The 22,300-nt window shown below is 39.6% G+C and overlaps 1 protein-coding gene and 1 long non-coding RNA gene across 2 annotated transcripts; one reads left to right on the forward strand and one right to left on the reverse strand.

The window, feature by feature from the left end:
• Positions 1-104: 104 nt before the first annotated feature.
• Positions 105-5,544, reverse strand: LOC127377238 (uncharacterized). The gene is made up of 2 exons (XR_007887656.1): positions 5,283-5,544; positions 105-5,191 (listed from the first exon to the last, which is right to left on the reverse strand). It is a non-coding gene; the product is annotated as an uncharacterized LOC127377238 (long non-coding RNA).
• Positions 5,545-10,473: 4,929 nt separating this feature from the next.
• fam131c (family with sequence similarity 131 member C) lies at positions 10,474-22,182 on the forward strand. Its single transcript, XM_051425905.1, has 6 exons — positions 10,474-10,786; positions 12,371-12,435; positions 14,367-14,451; positions 18,443-18,688; positions 18,968-19,057; positions 20,499-22,182. The coding sequence occupies exons 1-6, from the start codon at positions 10,756-10,758 to the stop codon at positions 20,768-20,770; spliced, it is 789 nt and encodes a 262-aa protein (XP_051281865.1). The 5' UTR covers positions 10,474-10,755; the 3' UTR covers positions 20,771-22,182.
• The last annotated feature ends 118 nt before the right edge of the window (positions 22,183-22,300 follow it).

The following is a 22,300-nucleotide window of genomic DNA, read 5'->3' on the forward strand; positions in this document are numbered from 1 at the left end:
GTGCTTCATTACCTGCAGGAGGAAACTGATGTCCAGACACAAACACACATACACACACACTTCAAGGCTGTTACAACTAAACACAACTAAGCTAGAAACTAAAACAAGGTGTGAAAAAACATTTTATTTAACTAAAATTCAAATAAAAACTAGACAAAAATTAAAACTAACTGAAACAATATTGTATACTTACAAAATGCATCTTAAGCTTTAGTCTTTGTCAACATAAGGAGGTATATGTTTACTGCAAGTGGGATATCTACATGTGTACTTGTATTGTAATAACTATTCTGAACTTCTTAAATCTTACCCCTGACAAATAACTAAGCTAAGCTGAACTGAAAACAAAAATTAGAAACAAAATAAATAAACTATAATAACTGATGACACACGCACATGCTTACTGTACAAAACACACATCAACATTTCTCTGTCAGAAATTACTGGGAACATTTTATTAGATTTGTATTCTCTAATCAAATCAACCAGATATTAAACCATGAGATGAAAGTAAACTTGAAAAGCTCAAATTTAGCTCTGATGTTTGTATGTACTAAACAGAGATCACACTGTAATCTGCCATTTGATTGCTCTTGCCTTGGGAAATGACCTTCTGCTTGACACCACATTTTCTTCTCCCATGAACTCTTCTCTTATGTTACAGTCGAAGTCGGAAGGCCAAAATTCTGCCTCCCTAATACGGTGGAACGGCCCTTTACATTGGACTTCTGAGTAAAAAACTAAGGGTTATGTAGTGAGGTCTGTGATGCAAGACCTCACTACATAACTTTAATAAAATACTTTCATGTTTTTCACATGTTCCTATCCTGAATGCCTGAATGCAGATTCAACATTGCATGGCCACAAATCTATCAAATCCCTTGTGATAAATGGTTAAACATGTCTCTGTGAGGTGTAGAATTGCACTTGCAGTTATGAATATTTCATGTTTAATATTTCAAATAGGTTTCCAATTATGACATAGCATATTCTGCTGCATGAGGAACTTTTTAAGCATATTTAAAGTATATTTCGGTGGGATTTTTTTCACTTTCTTTCATGGTTTGGTAGTCAAAACTACACAGATAAGACCCAAGTTGTAATAAACTGAAATTATCCTTTAAATCTCATGGATTTCCAGTGGACTATGGTAGTGTCAGCAGTCAGCCCGACAAAGCTCTCTAAACTTAACCACAAAGAACACATAAATAAACTCCATGTAACGTATCTCATTACCCGCATTTGCATAGTTTTTTCTCCCCCAACACTAAACCAAAGGCCAGGGGTCAGAAATTCTATTTGGAAGCTTCAAATGTCTGACCTTGAATGGAATGCATCACAGTAGCGAGCAAGCAGGAGAGCTTTTAACTGTTAGCAGCATGTTGCATAAGTTTGCTTTTCAGCTCTCTAGACTCAGTCACACCTGCTCAGGACAAAAATGCAATAAATTGCAATAAAATGTTTGCACTAGAGAATTCCTCAAGTCCAAACATGCCCAATACTAACTCTGAACTTCACCTTGACGGATCCACTTTGCCTTATCTCACTCACTCTGACCTTGCAGTGGCAGGGAAGTCCCTGGCGCCACGCATTTTGAAAATTATCAGCTTTAGTTGATTGATGCAAGTGACAAAGCCCTAAATGCATTCCTAAGATAAGAACCACACACAAGAAAGAGGAATGTCAATATTTAGGTATTGAATTAATCTGCAGGTCAACAGAGAAGTAGCAAGAAAAGGCCCAATGCAGACTGAGCATGGGAACTTGGATCTGACACTAAATCCCTTATGAGTCTTTGTCCTTGACTTCCAGCTGGCTGTGTGTTCTTACCTCTGTTAAACCAATGGGATGCCTAGAAATAGTCCTGGCTTTATGTGGCGACTGTAAACTGAGAAAGTCTTTCACTATTTTCCATCTCAATCCATCCACTCCCTCAGTGTTTCACAGCGTGGTGGATTTTTTTCTCTCTCTCTCTCTCTCTCTCTCTCTCTCTCTCTCTCTCTCTCTCTCTCTCTCTCTCTTCCATGCACGATGGAAAAAGAGGAGCAGAGCCATACCGTTAAGCTGCTGACTGTACTGTTTGCATTTATGCAAATCCACGTCTGAGTGCATCCAAAACTGACTGCTGGAGGAGTTTGGTTTATGTCCCTGTCGTCGGCTGTAATGTGATTATCCTCACTCTGCGGGGGTTGAATGTGTGGAAGTTTGTGTCTTGTCATTAGGACTGTAAATGACAGGGATGCATGGAGGGACAGAGAAAGAGCGGGGGGGGGAGTGAGGCCTGGTGGCAAGGGTGGGGGTGGAGGGGGTTAGCTGGAGATTTGAGCCATACCAGGGCTTTACTGCAGGCCACAATAGCATGTGTGGTGATTGTGTTGAAGGCTTGGCGTTCAGGGCCCCAGAGCCTCCCCCCGTGCACTGTTGTGTGTGGGGGCCGCGGCTTTCGCTTTCAGAGTTTTTCCCCTCCTTCTTGTGGCTTGTAAGATGTCTTTGTTCTCAGGGCGAAGGTCAATTTGAAAAGAAATAAGGAAAAAGGAAAACATTACCATGGCACTGCTCATGTATGACCTCTCCCTATACCACCGCCCTTCCATCTTTTTTTGTTTTATGTTGTCCTGGCAGCTCTCAGTGTCATGCGCGGATTTGAAAACCGGCAACGCTGAGGAATTTACATCCTAGCTAATTTTAGCAATGGGTTCCTGACCAGAAAACACATCCTCCAATTTCTGTCTATATTGGTCTTCCTGCGTCTTTCCGCTGCTGTTTCTCTCACCAGCGCTCCAGGGCTTTTTGCAGATTATTCTTCTCCGTCTCCTCCAAGACCCTCAATTTTCCTATTTTCACTGCATTCTCAACTAAAAGATTTTATATATCCTCATCCAAGATTGCTGCAAAAGCTCCTCTCAAGGTTCAAATCCACATAAGAACAAACTAAGCTGCTGGAACTAAATGATTTAATGAACCTTTTTAATAAGACAGTGAGGAACAAATAATTATTACCAGCATCTTTCCCAAACTCTGCTGCTGAGATCTGTTTGATGTCAGCACAAAGGCGACATGAAGGGGAGTGGGGAGCAGAAACACAAGCCACTGTTGACATAAGCCTTGTCCTTCCGCAGACTCTTTGTATATTTTGAAACGCCGGCCTAATTCACTCCATATTCCTGCTAATGACACCGCTGATGTCACTCAACACATAAAAATTCTGACCGACCCGTCTTTACAAAGGCCCATAAACATCCCGGTGCTGCTGTTGGTGCTTTTCTGGCTGCTGCAGATTCAAGGAGGTTTTGTGTTTTTTCTCAAGGAAAGAAACATCAAACTGGTCTAACAGAGACCAGTTTTAGACTATTTAAACAAAACATCCCTTTCCTGATTCTTTCCACACCTAACCTGAAATCATCCTAAAACTGTTTGTCTAAACCATCTGCTCCACCACTGCTAAGCATAACTTCTAAAATGCTTTGATGTGCATTGTAATTGTCTCAATTCATAACCCAAAAGCTGAATAGTAAACAGGATCTGGAGTGGAGGCAGCATCACCATAATCCAGAACTGAGAGGAAAACTGCTTTGACAATCCTCTTTCTACAGGTGGGAATCTGATTCTGTACAAAACCACGAACTTTTGTCACATTTAAATATAGATTTCTAATCAAATAAAATGTCAAGATATTCTGTGATCCTGTCACTGTGACTGTGAGAGATAAGTCTTTGGATCTTGAAAAGAGCATGATTAGTGTTTCATTTGCATGACACACTAATTTAAGGTTACTAAGAGCATCTTGCTGTGTATTAAAGGAGAAAAATTATTTCCAAAGAGCTAATTTGACAGAATTGCTACCACAGTAGAGAATTGTCTGCAAACAAGATGAGGAGCAAAGATCAAACAAAGACCTTTAATATAAGAGAAGCTAAAAGGTCCTGAATTACATATGTGGATTTTACAGTATACGCTCGCATTGAGTTTGTGCATTAAAGTTTTACAAAAGCATGTCTGTAGTGTATTTTATGTCGACCACAGGTTTCTAAAGGGTTGTTATCAAGCCTGGATTTGAGTTTACAACTCACTGCCATTGTTGAGAGCTACTGGAGCCAGAAAATCCACATTTGATTAAAGGGGAGGAAGCCTGGGTAGGGTAGACCAGTAGAGCGAGTCAATCGACAACAGCTGTGATAGGTTGAGACACCTGTCATGTCATAAAACCTTGTCGCCATGTATGGTGACACATACAAGGAATGTGACTTTGGTTGTAAGTAGCTTTCAATATACATACTGTACACATGGAGCTTAAAACAAATGCACAGGAAGATACAAATATAGACATTCAGATAAACAAACATAGTCAGACTAAACAAAGATAAGCAAACATAAACATATACATGCAGCTATTATGTTCATGTATGTAGTTATGAAAACAAACCATACAGTTCTACAGTATATGCAGGTCACATTGGTACTGTAAACTGTATAAACAGGATTGTGGGTAATGTGCTACACAAACAACGCATCTGTCAGCGAAACGAATGTTGAAATAAATAAGTAGGTGTTGTGCAATACTCGACATACAGTAGTGGTTTGTAGGCTTTCTACTGCTGAGTATTTGTAGTGTACACAACCCAAGCTGCTTTAACTTACACGTGACAAAATCACAAGCAGGGTATAGATTGAGTGAGCTGAGGTAATGGGTTGAGTAATTAATTGGTCATTTGACAGAAAACATTTTTGACAACAAAATAACATTAATATAACATTCCCTAGTTCCAGCTTCTCAGTTGTGAGTTTTCACTTTTATAAAAGTAAACTCGGTACTTTGAAATTGTCGAATTGGGCTTTAGTGTTTAGGGCAATTTTCTGAAATTTTATAGACCACAATTATTTGATTACTTGAAAAATAAGAGGCAGAATAATCAGTATTGAAAAAAACATTAGTTTCAGCCCTAGGGTGAAATTTTCTTTCATAACCCAAACTGGACAAACAATATTTAAAATGAAAAACTGACATGTTTTAAATGAAATTCTTCTGGAGTTAGCATCTAGAGGACATTGGTGGCACTGCAACTTAAACCATCCAGCCTTCAATCACTGTGGTAGGTTCTTCTAGATTTAAGTTTTACCTTGTAACTGTATGGGTGGTATGTCCTGTATAGGTCCGTATATGTGCCGCAGATGGAATCTATCTTTTTTTTCTCTATAAAAAGAAGAAGGTTAATCTAACAACAAAATTCCCATAAAAAAGAAAAAAGCACTAAAAAGCTGTGTCATTATTCTTTTTCTCTTACCCAGCAGGATGTGTCTCTCTCTGCGACTTTATGGCTCTTTTTTTCTGCCGAGGTATTCTTTGTCTTAGTGCCCCCCCTCTCTGAAATTTCCGCCTGTCTGCATATGTTTTGGAGGCCATTAATCGTCCCCTGCACAACATGCGCCCCAGCAGATAATTACAGTCATTAAACCAATTAGGGAGCACATGGAGGGGAGGCTTCAGTCAAGCCCCGAGGCCTCCCACTCCTGTTCTTCTCTACCAAGACAGTCGAGGTGGTCTGCTGAAACTCTGGCAAAGCCTTAAATAAAGAAGGGAGTGAATTATTTCAGCCCAGCTCGGGATTAATGCAATTTCCTGTTGGTGTAGCCTTGAGAGACCTTGCCAACTTTGCTGCAGGCCAAGTAACCAAAGCCATTAGCCAGCAAAAGTCCTTCCCCTTTTCACATCCTTTTTTTTTTTTTTTTTTTGCAGGGCAAAGCAGCCATTTAGGTTGGTGTCATCAAAATATGCTTTCCTCAAAGCTTAGCGGGCTATTTTGGTGCTCCTGTGGCAGAACACAGAAAACGAGAAAAAGAGATCAGAAGTGGCAGGAAAGGGAGGGAAGAGTGGTCAATCTGCAGACAGTGGTTTTCAACATGCTCGGTCTATCATGTGATTCTAGAGCTAATATTATGGTTTCATTGTGCCTGACGCAGTGGGAGATCTGGCAGAATGAGGCCGTAACATACAATACATACAACTGTGATTACTTAGTTATTGAGACAAATGGAACTGAGACCTCCAGTCACTGTACACATGTGCAAGCAAGCCACAGAAAGTCCCTCACACTTCCTCAGAAAGTCTCATATGGTTAGTCATGTTGGACAAAAAACTGTCCTCCGTTTGTTTTTGCGAGATATTTCCCAGAATTCCTCGTGTTGTGCTTGGCATGTGTGTCTCTGAACTCTGCAAAGAAAAGCAAAAGTGAAAGCCAGCAAGGAACAAGGAGCTCCATACAGGTTTTCTCTGCTTACTTATGAATGACATGTTAAAGTGAAATGTAGATCTTGTAATGACTCCAGAATATATAAACAAAGAAAAACACATCAAATCCTGCAGGTTGAAGATAAGATCATGACAAGCATATCATGGTCCAAAAATGGCCCCAGCCAGAACTTCTAACCATATATTAATGGTGTGAGCTTTTTTTCACAAGAGTTGGAAGCTCAGAAGTTATAAAATGGGAATTTAAGAAAATAAAGAAATATTAGGAATCGAGGAACTTTTTAATTTAAATTGACATTTTAATCTACACAGTGATCCATGTTTCTACAGTAGCCCAGAATGGAAAAAACACTAGCTCACCATAGGGCCTTTTGTGTTTTCTGTGAGCTATGCAGCCACCATAGATTCTCCTACACGCTTGGAAGAGAGAGCTGTATTCAGTTTGTTCCTATCTGCAACTTCACCTCTAGATCCCAATAAATCCTACACACTGGTTGAAGTATAAAAGCAAGGAGGCGATTAGCTGGAGGCAGAGGGGAAACAGCTTGCTTGACTTTCTCCACATTGTTGTATCTTGTTTAATCCGTACACAAACAGAAATAAAAGACAATTTGTGGCTTTACCTTCACAGAAGAACTTGAGAAATTCTTTGTCAAGAAATAGTTTGCTGCCTACCTTATGTATAGGTTAACTCCCTCCTGCATATATGTGGCACACAGACCAGAGAGTGTTGGATTTTATAGTCTAATGAAATAAAAATATTGGTGGTGCCTCAGGTATGAAAGGAAACAATACCCATAATAACTGAAGTGACTGAATACTTAATTTTCAATGAAAAACTTAACAACTTATCTTTTTATAGCTCACAAAGTCATACAGATAGTGTCCAATTCTAATTTAAAGATCTTAAAATGACTAATAAGTCAGGGTTTCTTAAATTAGATTCAGATTCATTGTTTTACAGCAGGCATTTTGACTTGTCATAGCAGGAAACAAGGTAAAACATGTTTCATTAAGGATGGCTCACTTCCGTTACTGTAAGTTTCCCAATAAGCCATGACTGTGAGTCAGAAATACCAGGAGCATGGAACTAGCTCAGCTAAATGGAATGCAGTGGTTTTTAACGTTATCAGCTCCACCTGTGCTGTTCCTGCTATGACAAGCTCTGCTGTGAAAAAGGTCTATAAGCAGCTGAACCTGAATGGAATCTTTCAGACCTCCGTCAGGTTATTTTTGGTCAATCACATGATCCATGCATTGAATCTACCTAAAATACAAGCGGAAGAGCTATCTTTCGTGACCTACATGTTCATGTATGACTTTTTCATCTCAAATTTTGAATCTTGTTCTTCTTGAGAGGCTGAATTTTTCTCAGCTCCCCCCAACCAGCAGTGGAGGACTGTTGAGCAGCTCCAAGTGTAAAATGTGGAACTGTGAATGTGAAGCAGGTTGGGTCTATAAAAAGCATGGTGGTCTGTCAGTTTGACCTTGTGAAAGGTTTAAAATATACCTCCAAGTCAGTTTCCCTCACATTTTATTTATATCAGAATGGGAAATTCCCACACACACTTCAACAGAGTTACATTTCCCCACAAAAAGAATCATTACTTATTTGCAATTAGAGGCTTAAAGTAATCGTACTTGTATTCCATCATAACTTGACAGTATAAAATGAAAACATTGTTTCAAGTATTAGTTGCATATAAATGAGAATATTTGAAAGTCATCCAGTATTGAAAGACGTCCAACTCCCACTTTGCCTCAAGGGACCTCAGAAATGATTGTTCTTGAATGTCTGTGGCTTCCCAGTGAAGAGCATCACAGTGAATGTGTGTATGTGGATGTTAAACATTCCTCCTGCTTACTTTGCTCTTCAACTACTAGGCAAAAACCCACAATCTCATCTAATCAAATTCAAGATTCATTTAATTTGATGGAACATCTAAACAGACAAGAGATTCAGTCGCACACAGGGAACATAAGAAAGACAGCTTTTTTTATAGGCAGTTAGGTGTAAGAACTGCACGCAGGGACGAAAGGTTTGCACAACAGCCAGGTTCGAGACATGTTGATGGACTGTAAAGTGGAGATGTGAATATCTAACAGCCGAATCGACTTTTCTGCAACATGCAAGGTGAGAAGCAGGAACCTACCCTTGGGGGATTAAGGAAGACTTTCTCCTGCTGCGCTAAATTATTGATGGACCACTTGACTCTCACTCAGACACTCCTGCTTTTACCTGGTCCCTTGTTTGATTTAATGATACATTTACGAAGGAGTGTATAGAAAATACTCCTGTGGCATTGCTTTCCAAGATATGGTATATAATAATAGAACTGCTGCACTTTTGCTTTTTGACCACAAGAGGTCAGACTGCTCCTAACCAGCCCTTTCCTCTGTTATGATGAGGAGTACATCTCAATATGTGCTTCAGGGACCTAAAAGAGTCTTTGAAAAGGTTCCAGAGATCATTCATCAATATCAATATTCCAGAGGGAATTCACAATTTCTGTTCCTTGAGCTTTTCCATGGGTTTCTTGAGGGTTTATCAGTCCCCAAAATGTTTTATTGGACACTTTCCAGCAGCCCACGAGGGCATTCCAGGGTCCAAATAAATGTTTCAGGGACACTTGTGGGTTTTCTAGGGTCAAGACGTCCCAAGGTAGATGTGGATTCCTGATTTTTGTCTGTTTTCCAAGTTTCCTTCCAGGGATATATGGAGGACCCCTGTTTCGTAGAGTTCCTTTATTGTATTTGAGGGGTTTCTTAAGGAGATTTTAAGAATTTCAGTAGTCCTTGATGAAGTTTGGATCTTTTTTCTTTTTTTCAGTGTTTGGTTTGTGCCTTCTGGGCTACTGTAGAAAAATGGCGGTTCAACATAGCGGACTACACAGAAGGCAACCCATGGCGTATGTAGATATAAACGGCTCATTCTAAGATAACAAAAACATAACAATTATTATTTTCAGGCGATTATACACTAATGAAAACATAATTATGAATTTTATATTCCATTTTCTGCCAATAGATCTTCCTAAATGTTACACACTGGACCTTTAAAAATTGTGGAGTGGCTTGGTTGCCATGGTCACTTGGTTTTCCCCACAATGGAGGCAGGGGCACTGTTGGAGCAGGTGGTGTCAGCAAAGTCGTAGTTACATTACCCCAGCATTCACACAAGAAGGAATCTGAGACAAACAGAGACAACAAGGGCCGTGGAAGGAATATTATGTCAGATTGTTTTATGTCAGATAGGTCAGGTGTGTGTGTGTGTGTGTGTGTGTGTGTGTGTGTGTGTGTGTGTGTGTGTGCATGTGTGAAAGAGCTTACAAGGTCACAGGATACTGTGTATAAAGGTGTGAGTGTTATTGAGTCTATGTCTGAATTTCAAGAGTCGGCAGAAACATCATATAAATATACCCCAAAATCACACTGCAAAACAAATGACAGAAAAAAAAACTTACTTTTTTTATCAAATCCTACAATAAATGTGAAAAATCTTGAAATAAATAAATAAAAAAACTTTGTTGCCTACTCATACTCTCACTATAATCTCAAAAATAAATAAATTAGATTATCTATTAGGCCTACAGTATAGATTGTATTAAAAACAGTATCAGTTTGGTCTCAATATAAGCTGTATCACTGGTTCTCAAACCAGGATGAGGATTCAACAACAATCAACAATAAATAATCTTCTTATTAGGAAGCCAGTTGAATAGGGTTGGCCTATGCTACTGTATTTTGAGTAACATAGGCAGTAATAATTGTGGTACTAGGAGAGCCTAATATTTTCTGAGATGGTAAACGTAGGCCCTATATATCGGCAACTAAGTAATAGATAGATAGATAGATAGATAGATAGATAGATAGATAGATAGATAGATAGATAGATAGATAGATAGATAGATAGATAGATAGATAGATAGATAGATAGATAGATAGATAGATAGATAGTGCCCAGTAATACACTGTATGATAGTAGCAAGTGGACATTTTTGTGTAGCCTACTATAAAGCAAGGTGCTGAATTGTTTCTACCTATTAAAATAGAATTAAATATTCAACATGTAGCACCATCATAAAACCCTTCATTCACAGTGAGAGTCTCCCAGTAGGATGCAAAAGAAGAACAGAGGAGGAGGAGAATAGAAGAAATAGAGGGGAGGGGATTCAAAATCGTCAGCAAACAGGCATTCATGCTTTCTCCCCGATTTCCTCCTTCTCTCTCTCTCTCTCTCTCTCTCTCTCTCTCTCTCTCTCTCTCTGTGCCCCCTCCCCACACTTTGTCTGTGTCACTCTCTCACCTCTCTCTGCAGAGAAGTCAGCCTACAGCTCATCTGGCATCCACTCTCTCACTTCCCCCCTGCCTCAGTTCCTCACTTCTCTCTGCTCCTCTGGTACGTCTGCCTCTGTTTTTTCCCTTCCTCCCCTTCTTCCTCTCTTTCACCCGCTCCTCATCCTCAAGCCATCATGGTGAACAGATAACCGCCCGGCCGTCCTGAGACCATGGGTGCCTGCCTCTGCAAAGGTCACAAAGGTCAGTGCCCGAGACCACCTGTTTGTGTGTCCAAGTCTGTGGGTCTGTCTAAGGGCTGGAACAACCTGCAGGAAGTGTTGACAGCAGCCAGCAAACATTTGAGGAGCAAAACTGTTTCAGAAAGTTACATCATGCTTTCGAGGGATAACTGTGTGTGTGAGGATCTAGTAAAGACAACCCAGAGGTGTCGACGGCAGAGATTTACGGGTGTTCATATGAAGTGAATCCATAATTAGAATGAAACAGAACAAATTCTGACATGGAAGCATTCGTGATCTGAGTGAAAATGGGGAGATTGGGGGTGGGAGGTTGATGAGAGGGATTGTGAGGATCAGTGGAGGACAACAGTGTCTTTAGGATATCCAAAGCTCATATCCAACTAGTCGTGACTTGATGATGTGACTTGGATTACAATTTTCTCTCTCATATTTTCTTCTCTGTCACTGCTTTATAGGTTCAAATAAGGCAGTGTTTATTGCATCTCAAAAGCTGTCTGAATAAACTAATGATGGCTCAGCTGGCAGCTGGGCCTCATTTAGGAAGAACACGAGTACTAAATTGTGCCGTCAAAACAAAAGATCTGATCAAATTAAAAGTTGACCCACTTTCTGTGATACATGCCAACAACAATACTTGTTATTTTGTCAGTGCATGACATTTAACATCGCATCACATTCTCACATTATTTTCTGACCATATGTGTGATGCAGTGTCACAATATTTTGTGAGACAAAGTCTGCTTTTGTTCAGGGAGGGTCCCTTTTAACAAGGTGGAGGGTGTTGAGCGCAGCACGCTTTCAAGCTGGGAAGAAAGAGGGAAGGCAGCTGTGAGGCTCCAGACAAACAGATGAGAGAACAGTGTGTGTGTGTGTGTGTGTGTGTGTGTGTGTGTGTGTGTGTGTGTGTGTGTATGTGCGTGTGTGTGTGTGAGAGAGAGTCAAGGTGGGATTCAACCCCACAAGGACAGTGGATTGGTTCAGGAATCATGATGTGTTTCTTGACCTGCTAATAGCATCTGATGAGGCCAGAGACAGATACAGCCCTGTGCACCAGTGTGTGTGTGTGTGTGTGTGTGTGTGTGTGTGTGTGTGTGTGAGCTGGTGACTGTGGCTTAAATAAATGGAAGGGTATCACATGCCTCCTGTTGCTGTAGCGTTTCCATAGCGACAGCCAATTGTCTTGACGACACCCCCCAGGGGAAACCCCAAGTGTGTGTTTGTATTCCTGTGTGTATATGTGTGTATTTGTGTCCACTGACCTTTCTAATAATGTTAATTATCCATCACTCTGAACTGCACTTCATTTCCTTTTGTCATTCATGTGAACCTCATCACCATCAATTATGAAGCAAATATGCAGAGAGGCTCCAGTTAAATGACTGTATGGCGATTCTACGCTCTCGCTCACCCTCTCTCATCCATTATATATGAGCCTCGCTTGACCCCTGGTCGTTAGAGACAACTGGGTTTTGGCTTTATAGACTATTACCCCTGCCTAGAAACACACAAACATCAACATTACAAAAGAACCCCCCCCACACAGAGCATGAATCACAACTATCTGTATGTGTATGTTTCCCCACAGAGCTCCACCATCCCATAACAGTACAGCAGGACCAGACTGTGGAAGGTCAGCCATCCTCTGTCAAGGCGAGTTAAAGCCCTCTTCTTTACCTCGTAGGTTTTGGTCTGATATTTGCCTTCAGTGTGCCAATTTCTCTCATATAGACTGAAAACATGGCCTATAAAAACTGTTGATACTGTGTTCTGTGGATTATAAGTAAGAGCTAAGTAAGTTCTAATGCTGTGAGCAACACAAACTCTATATTCACCTAAATTGTATCGGAGTAGGGGAAAAAATCAACTATAAATGTTCCAAAGTCTGGGTAAATAAAACCAAGGCCATCTGCATTCCTAATACCAGTAGAGATAAGTATGAAAATATGTTTTTCTGTGATTTTGAGTGAACCGCCCCTTTAAGTGTTTATCAGCACAGTTCTGCTGCTTGAATAAGACTGAAATAAGTCGAACATTTAATGGAGGGTTTTAATAGTCCACATTACCGTCTTGCTTCAAAATTATCTGGAAACTTTTAACATGAATAGCACGGTTCGGATTTAGCTTACAATTTGGCCAATTATCTGCCTATGATATACTTACTGCACACTGAGATAAGTGTGACTGTATGGAGGAAGATCAGCTCCATTTTATGGTTAATATCTCTTTCACACATAACAGTCTGCTCCACAGCCAGGCTCCATCACACTCTCCATGCAGGCGTCTGTAGCAAAATGTCCCATTTTTCACCATTTATAATGAGCTATAATCTTTCTTTATGTTTGTGTATTTTAAATATTAGCATGAATGCTGTTGATGTCAGTTACTTTTACTGTCATTGTGCTTTGCTGAAATGTAGCTGATATCTAGTAGCTCATGTGTAGCTGTTACATTTCTAGTGTCTCCACCAGCAGGCCTATAGCATCAGAAAATGGTCAAAGGTATGCAACACTTTGATCAAATTCTTTATAGTATGTAGAGTAAAGATGAGCTAACTTACATATAACACAATGACAATGACAAAACAATTAATTAGGCTAGTTAGGCTATTTAACAGGTCGATGGTAATGGCTTGCCAACTGAACCTGGTTTTGCTAGTTGGACAGCTATTAGCAAACAGACATATTACTGCCACTGAAAAGATAAATTTCAGGTTAGTTGTTATAGACTTTTACTAATGTAAGATATGTTTGGATATTTTACCCCTAGTTTATGAGCACTGGGTGAATTACATTTACACCCAGATGTTTTTATAACCTTTTTATTGCCTGTATGAGCTACTTTTTAAAACATTACAAATTAAATAAATGTTAAATCTGCCAAACAATGTCACACTATTATTATTTAATGACACATTTACAGATTTAATGATATTCATAACTATTGTAAATCTTATATGATATTATATTATGATATATATTATAATTATTCATTTTGTTTAACAAAAAACATTTGACATGTTTGTGTTCATGTACATACTTGAAATCCTATTTTGCTTGCCACATATTCAAAAGATCAAGAATACGAAACCAAGAGAAATCTATCAGTTCTTCTTTCCACACTAACTTCACCTACTTGGGTGTAAATACCATATGGGTTTCAGTTTAAAATACCCTCCTTTGATCGCAGTACATTTAGTTAGTGTGCATTCTGCAGGATTTCCATAAATACTGGCTGGCTTATTGTCATTATAACCATTTTTTCATCAGACAAAAAAGCATGAAATGTGTGGATTGAGTCATCACAGACAAGACGTGATTGCCATGGAGAATGCATACACATTTGATTTTGTGTGTCTTTTGTGTGTGTGTGTGTGTGTGTGTGTGTGTGTGTGTGTGTGTGTGTTCGTATGTGTGTATGTGCAGTATTTCCTGTGTGGAAAGCTCATACAAACGGTTACCTTCATCTCTGTGAGATGAAAAAATCTGTCTCTGGCATGTGAAACCAATTCAAAACCCATAATATCACAAATGCAGAGCTGACATGCTGGTATTGTCCCTCTTCTCGTGCATCATATTTTGCAGGATGGGCAGAATCCTTCCAACGGCAGTGTCGCAGATAAAACCAGCGGCTATGACATCGGCGAGCTGGCCACCTCCTCTTTGATAGGTGAGACGGACACACACACACACAAACACACACACACACACACACACACACACACACACACACACACACACACACACACACACACACACACACACACACAAACAGATCTAGTTCATCTTGTGTTTCATTAGGAATCAAACATATGAGACTGGGAAAAAAGCAAGCTGGGAAATTGCATCAGTAACCATGGGAGGTTAGTAATGTAATTTCCCTCCCCCTCCGTGCCCTTTCTCTCTCACACATGCTGCAACACCAATAGACCCTGGCAAACATGAGTAAACAATCAGGTACAACACACATTTCCGTCTCCCATTTGATTTTATTCTCTACTGTCGAGTCTAGCTTCCTCTTCTCTTCATGTTGGTTGCCTCCTGATCTTTTTCATCCCCATTGCCCCATCCTGTGTCTGTCTGCCCTATATAAACTGCGTCCCTCCGTCTACGGGAGGTTAATTATCTGAGTTAATGTGTTATGCCTTGCTGAACTTTTCCCAGTGAAAGGTCCTTTATGACCCTGACAGTATAATTATGACACCTACTTTGGGAGTGGCAGAATCAGTCCAGGAAATAAAAATAAAAAAGCTTTTCAGCATTTACTGAGACTTAATTACTTGTCAGTTATGTTCAGTTGGGCAGTCACAAAGTGCAGCTGACAACCTAACCGTGCAAATCAGATCACACTGTGCAAATATTATTGTACAAATATAATTATATACAGAAAAATATTATGCAGACATTATTGCTCCTTTTATTCTTCTTGTATGAAGCTGTTTGATAGATATATCAAGCTGATCTGATTATATTAACAGTAAATCCCCACAGGCAGCCCATAGAAACTTAAATAAATTTCACAAATGCAACAGTGTTGGACTGAACAAATTAGTTAATGACAGTTTTGTTAATCTAACAGCCAGGTGAGACTAAATATGCAAAGTTCATATGAAAGTTTATGGAGTAAAAGCATTCTCTTGTTGAATTTCATGACAATGAGATTATGACACAATAAGACAGATATATTAGGTCAGAGGGTGACCAAAAATATTCACATTAATGCTCTGGGCAATATCCACAAATACACGAGTGTCCTTTAGGGTCAGAATGATGTAAATGTCATCTTCACAGGGTGTACGTGTAGGCTGTGAGCAGCAATCTGCACAACGCCAATTCGTGGCCGTGCGGACTGTCTGCACCTATACACCCTCTGATGACAAAAGTTACGTTACTCAGACCCTAGTGGACCATCGTGTACTTGCATATGTGGAAAATTCCTGAAATTCCTGCTTTAGTCTTCTTTCGTGGTTTTGCCTAAGGGTCATCCAAGGATACATCAGATGCCTCGACACACTGATACAAATATGGGAAAACAAACTAACTGTATCATTTAGGAATTGTCGGCCATATAAATCCCAGACCCTCTAACTGTTTTTCACCCCAGCTTTGATTTCCTTTGGGTTTTTTATTTTATTGTTTCAATCCACCGCTGCTTGAAATCAACACTAGTCGCTTGCCAACTGGCAAATTACAGCATTTATCAATTTCACCCCCTTTAGGATGTGATTAAATGTTATTTTCTAGAATGATTCAAATAACAAAGCTCGGAATACAGCTTCTACGGGTTTCATAACACCCCGTGTTTGTTCATCTGTCTGTATTTCCTGACAATGTACAGCAGGGAGTCATGCTTTACATAATGTAATATATGTCTATTTTTATGAAGTGACTTCTACCTGACTGACTCTGGTTACTTTATTAAAAGTGTAACTGTGTGTTTACTGTAGCAACATGATAAACAAATCTGAGAAAACCAATCATTTCTGACAGCAACCAAGTAAACTCAGGTGATCTATGGACAGTCTTGTCTGCTTGGAAATGTTGACCATGGCGGCCACAGTCATCACATCTTGGTTTCACTTGCAATAAGAGTTATTTTTATGAATAATAATATTATATATATTGCAATGAAAGGTTGGCTGCTGTTTATCGGACACACTGTGTTTTTTCACCAAATATGATTTTGTTTCCAGAGCTCCACACACACCTCAACCAAAACAGACTGTTTTATTGAGAGAATTATGACCTGACTCTTCAGTTCCCCTGAGCTGCAGCATTTCAGTTGCTTTTTCTATTTGTTACAAATCAACAGAGAAATCTTAACTTATTCTGACCATTCTGTGGGGTTCTATGTTAACCTAATATGATTTGGTCTATTTAATACTGCAGTGTGGACCGTAAACCCAAAATATCCAATTTGAAAAACAAATGGGATTTTCCAGCTGTGTGCACATAACTGAAATAGATGCAAACATAGCTTCCTCCCCATCGACAGTCAGCCAGAACCCTCACAACAGTGTCGTCATAGTGTGAACGCAGGGTGAGACAGCAGTGGGTGTTACTGTGCACAACAAAACAACAGTCTCTAGGTGTTGAGAGCAAATGAAAAAAACATGCTGGGATGTTTTTCTCGGTTTCAATTAGTGCAGGCTGCCAGCTCTCATGACTCCTTTCTTTTATTTAACTGTATCCACATCTCCACTCCTGATTCTTGTTTTTCTCATCCCAAAGCTTGCCTCCTCTCTTCCTGGTCTTGGTGTCCTGCTTTACTTTAACCTTTCCTCCTTGTTCTTTTTCTCCAACTTTGCCTTTTCAACCTTTCATTTTATGTGCTATTACATCTGTTAAATTTACCTGTTCTACAATATGACCTTGGTTTGCTGTCACTTTTACTTTACAACTCTTTATTTCCCTGGACCTTTCTAGCCTTGTCTCTTGTGATTAAAATAAATTATGGCGTCTTTGTAGTTTTGTCCAGTGATTCTACTGGTTATGAATAACATATTACGGCAGAGCTGCACGGACACAGCACCTCCATTAGATGCTGCTTGACAAGAGTCCATTTGGTAAAATAGAGCAATACATTTCAGGTTTGGATTTGAGTCACAATAATTAGGACTTGAGATTTGACTTTGATTTGACTGCTGAGACTCAACTTAATTAAGAGTGCCTAAACTCTTGACATAACTTTAAAGTTAAAAACAAAATAAATTGTGTCTTAAGTTTTGACCTGATCAAATCTCATAAATAAAAAAACAGCTTGGATGTTTTCAGATGATACATGAAGCAAATTCAAGTGCAAGAGCCTATGGAGAGATGCAGGTGCACATGATCTGTTGCCAGCTAGTTTACAACTAATGTCTGTTACACTGGCTGTTTGCAGCCAATCAACACTGACTGCACAAACAGTAAGGCAAAAGAGGCAAAAGCAAACATTTGCTTCAGTTTCAATCTGTACACACCTGTAGACCTATGTACTGAAAGGACTCCTATGTTACATGTTAAAGTAAAAGCTTTGTAATTTTAAAAGTCAGCATTTAGAAACCTGAAGGACTTGCAAATTCCTCATGAAGCCTTGTGACTTGACTTTCTCCCCAAAGACTTCAAAACAGGTTTTATCAGGCTTTTTGTTAAACCTGTCATAACTGATATGGCTATTAAAACTACAAAATAAGAATTAAGTTGTTTCATGTTGTGTCCTTTATAAATGGAAATTTTATTGAATAATTTGTTGTTGTTGTTGCTTTTTTATTAAGATATAACATGTATTTTCATTTGGTTTTCTATTCAAGTGAGCTTCATATAGTGCTGTAAAAGTGTAGAAGAACTATGATAGAAGTGATGTCAGTAATAAACAATAAAATCAAATTCAATCTTCTCCAGTGTGTTTTCTGTGGAGCTCTACTTCAGTGCTTCTTTCATGCTCCAGGTTATGCTAATCAGGAGTCCTTCAAAGTCTGAATGAATGCAGAGTTTCTTAAGTATAACCATCTCATGACTTCTCTCCCTCAGTGTGTCTCTTCTTTCCATTTCCATATCCCTGTCCCTTACTGTGACATTTATTTGCCCTTCTCTTCCTTTCTATCACCTATACTGTTTACCCTTTATCTAATCCACTTTATCAAGATGTATCTCACCTCCTCCTCCTCCTCCTCATTTAGGTCTGGTGGCCACGATAAAGGAACATATCACCAAGCCGACGGCGATGGCCCAGGGGCGAGTTGCTCACCTAATTGAGTGGAAGGGCTGGGGTGGAGGTGGTGAGGCCAGTGGAGGCAGGGGAGGTTGGAGTGGGGGCTGGGGTAAAGGAGGTGGAGGCTGGGGGGGGATGGGGGCCGAGCTGCAGGAGGATGAACAATTCTACTCCCAAATGACGGATGAGATCAAGGAAGCTCGCTTCGCTGCAGGTAAGACAGAAGGATGAATTTCATAAGAAAAACAAGATGTGGTCAGTGGAGATGAAGTGAGGCTCAGATCCCTGGGGGCATTGTTTTTTGTTCGATTGGCTGGTACTGAGGGAGCGTCTACAGAAATCAATAGCCCTTATCACATCCCATGACAGTGACTCAAATCTAGCGCTCTTATTCGATTTCCCTTTGTTTGTGACAGCGGTAGACTTAGTGAAAAACAACAGGGCTTCTGGGAAAAGCTACGTAAAATCTGTTTATGTGCCTTTTGTTTCACAGGAGTAGCAGAGCAGTTTGCCCTGGCTGAGGCAGCCATGAATGTGTGGTCCATGAATGACAGCTTAGAGCTGCCCTCCACCAGCTTGCAAGGTTTGTTTATGTAAAGGATCACATGTGTCTGAAATGTCTCTTTTACTCTATTGCAAAAACTTTGCAGATCTGCTGTGACCAAATAAAAATGAACCAAAAGATTAAAACAACAAGGTAATAAGGCTTTTCAACTGTAATAGTATCTGTCTGGATTTGGCTGATTATAATCTCTAAATCCTTATTTTACTGTGAAGTCTCTCATTTCTTGGCATCATAGATTCCATCCCTTTTAATTAAGACGACACTAATCAGCCCTATTTGCTGAAACCCACAGGAGTGGTTGAATCATGAGCACGATGTGTGCAAGTTTATATCACTTTCAGATGTTTTGGGTTTTTTATTCAGATTTTAACCACACTACAGGCATTGCTGGACTGTAATATCAGACATTCTGTAGGCAAATTTGTCTTATGCTCTTGCCCAATCCACTAATTAAAATGTGCACACACATTCATGCTCTCCAGAGGATGAATCCTGTTGACTTTGGCAATGGCATGACTTGTCATCAAACATAAATAAATGGTTAAAATTTCTTCCATATGACCGTCTCTGCCTGTCATATAATTGTAGTCCATAGCTAGAAAGCAAAACAAAGAAAGAAAACATTGTTCTCATGGTTTATTCGTTTCCCACCTTTCATCCCACCTAAGGTGAACACAGCATCAGTGCAGCAGAGTTTGAGCTTTTAAAATTGCCCACATATGAGAGAGATACCATTGATTTAGGTAACAGCATGTAATTTCCACTAGTGACGCCCTTAAGTTTTTACTGTGGTACGGTACTAGTGGTAGCATTTTCTAATGTCCAGTGATATTATGACATTATAGGACATCTAGTCTGGCTAGAGATGTTTAGTGCACCAAATGCACCAAGACTCACCAGAAGAGTACTGGCACATTTTATTTTTGCCCACATGAGCACCCATACTCCTCATTGTGTAGCAGTACCGCACCCCAGACTGTACAAATGGACTTAAACTGTCAAAATGAAAATTAAATGGAACAGTGTTATTCTACTATACTTGCAAAATTATATTTGTGTAAACTTAACAATAAAAGCATTTATCCCTGGCATACATTGCACATTAAAGCAGCTGCTGTGAAGGGAATTAATTGTATTTAAATATTTCAAAAGCCCTTGCACATATGCTCCTCGTGAATTGACATGTATTGTCATACAAAAATAGCTTTCACCTGGGATGTACAGTCACTTGCTATCTAAGATAAAAGCTACATAACGTGCAGCAGCTGGTTCAAACTACTGTCCAATCCAATTCAAGTGCATCTGTAGTATTTCTATAATATACCTGTGTGAAGGGCAACAGCTTCTAAAACCTCTCCAACCTGAGAGGACCCAGCTGTCACTGTTTGTCCCGGTGTGGTTCAAATAATGTTTCTGAGAAGCAACCATTGTGACCGATAGTGTCATTATCCCTCTTCAGCCACACAAAGCCACTTCTTGTCTCAGTTCCTGCTGGACGGTGGGAGCGTCAGTGTTCCACAGCACCTGTACAGCATCCACGCCCAGGCTTATGGCGACACCCGGGCGGCCCAACTGGTCCTTCCGCCAAGGGTCGACTCCATTTCCCAGACGTCCAACACTCAGCAGGACAGAGACCAGCCCTTCGAGGAGAGAAGCGCTGCCACTACACAGGCTGCTGTCCGACATGTAGACAGCAGCTCGCTATCTGAGGATGACGTCTTTTATAACTAGGCAACAAGAAAACAAGAAAACTAGAAAACAAGCCAGCAATCTTGATGGCAATCTCCAAAATGAGTCACTGACAGGACTTGAGCCTCAACCACCAGCACGGACTGATACAAAAAACGCAGACATCTGTGAGATCTCTCAAGAGACAATTCTTCAAATGGCTTGTCTAGAAAAGTTTAAGAGCCTGATCTTCAGATACAAAGACTCCAAATAGTATTTTCTCCCTGGTTGAGGCATATAGTTTTATGAATGTACATAGCTCCCCTATTACATTTAAATTTTTTATTCAATGTACATTAAACTCTTTCATATTATAAGTATAACTTAAATGTGAAGAGTCAAAAACTACTGGTGTAAATATCTTGTTATAAAATATCAATTTTAATATATGTGCTGTATAAGTTTGTCCAATTCTGTTTTTGATCCCTGTTTCTTTCACATTGATGCATCAAACAATTGCATTTGGTTAAGGGACAATAACGTGAAGGAAAAATACCATCAAAGTAACTGAAAATGTGTGTTCTTTGAGATTCCTCATCTGAATCTAGAGAGAAGAAGTCTGTTGTAAAGAACCAATTATCTGTCTGCGTCCCATCTATGATTAGCTATTATTTACACGTCTCTGTGCGAGAGCGACGGGTGCAGAGAGGGGACAAGTGTAGAAAAACAGAGAGAAGGAAAAGGACACAGAACCTGTCAGTGTGCATGTGGTCGGTGTGTATTTCTGCATGTATGTCAGCCTGCCTGTGCGTTTGAGAGTGAGAGATGGTTGGAAAATCGAGGTGTTGGTGTTAACCTGTCACAGTGTTCTTTTAGCACAAATGAAGCTGTGCTGTGTGGTACATTGTAGCTATTTCCCCTTTTGTTATCTCAGTGTAACACTGGATGGTATTCAATTGATTTTTCAAAAAATAGAACTAAAGGCTGTGCACAACTACTGTGCACAACTATTATGATCACATCCATCATGAGACAAACAAGGTCTAATTGGTTCTATAAAGAAGTAGCATTGCTCTGTGAGGAAAATGTGACACAGTTAAAAAGTAACAGATGACAGCATCAGACTGGACAGCTAAACTGTAAGCTGCAAGTTATTCTAGTGTTGCATCTTGTTGGTCTAAAGGTAAAATTGTAGACGTGTAAAGGCAGAATGATTGTTTTATCAAAACCAATATAGTGTCTTATGTCTTAGCAGGGACTGTAGCTGCACTTCAGAAGTGGGACTACAGTCCTACAGAGTCCTGTTGCATTGAGAATCAAAAGAAATAATTTTCCTTTTTGACTTTAAATTTCAATTGAGAATGAGTTGCACAAATAAAACATTAAGTGTTATTTATCAAAGAATTCCTTAAAGGATAATTTCAGTTTATTGTAACTTGTTTATTAAACTATTTTGGTATGTCTCCTTAACAAAATCGTAATTGCGTAATTACAACCAATAGAAATGATGGGGGAAGGATAAAACAAGATCCTTTAAAATCTGACATTTATTTTTCATTGATGGGCAGAATGTAACATAAAGAGTGTAGTTTT

The sequence above is a fragment of the Dicentrarchus labrax genome, unplaced genomic scaffold, assembly GCF_905237075.1.
Source record: "Dicentrarchus labrax unplaced genomic scaffold, dlabrax2021, whole genome shotgun sequence".
In the NCBI taxonomy this organism is placed as follows: Eukaryota; Metazoa; Chordata; class Actinopteri; family Moronidae; genus Dicentrarchus; species Dicentrarchus labrax.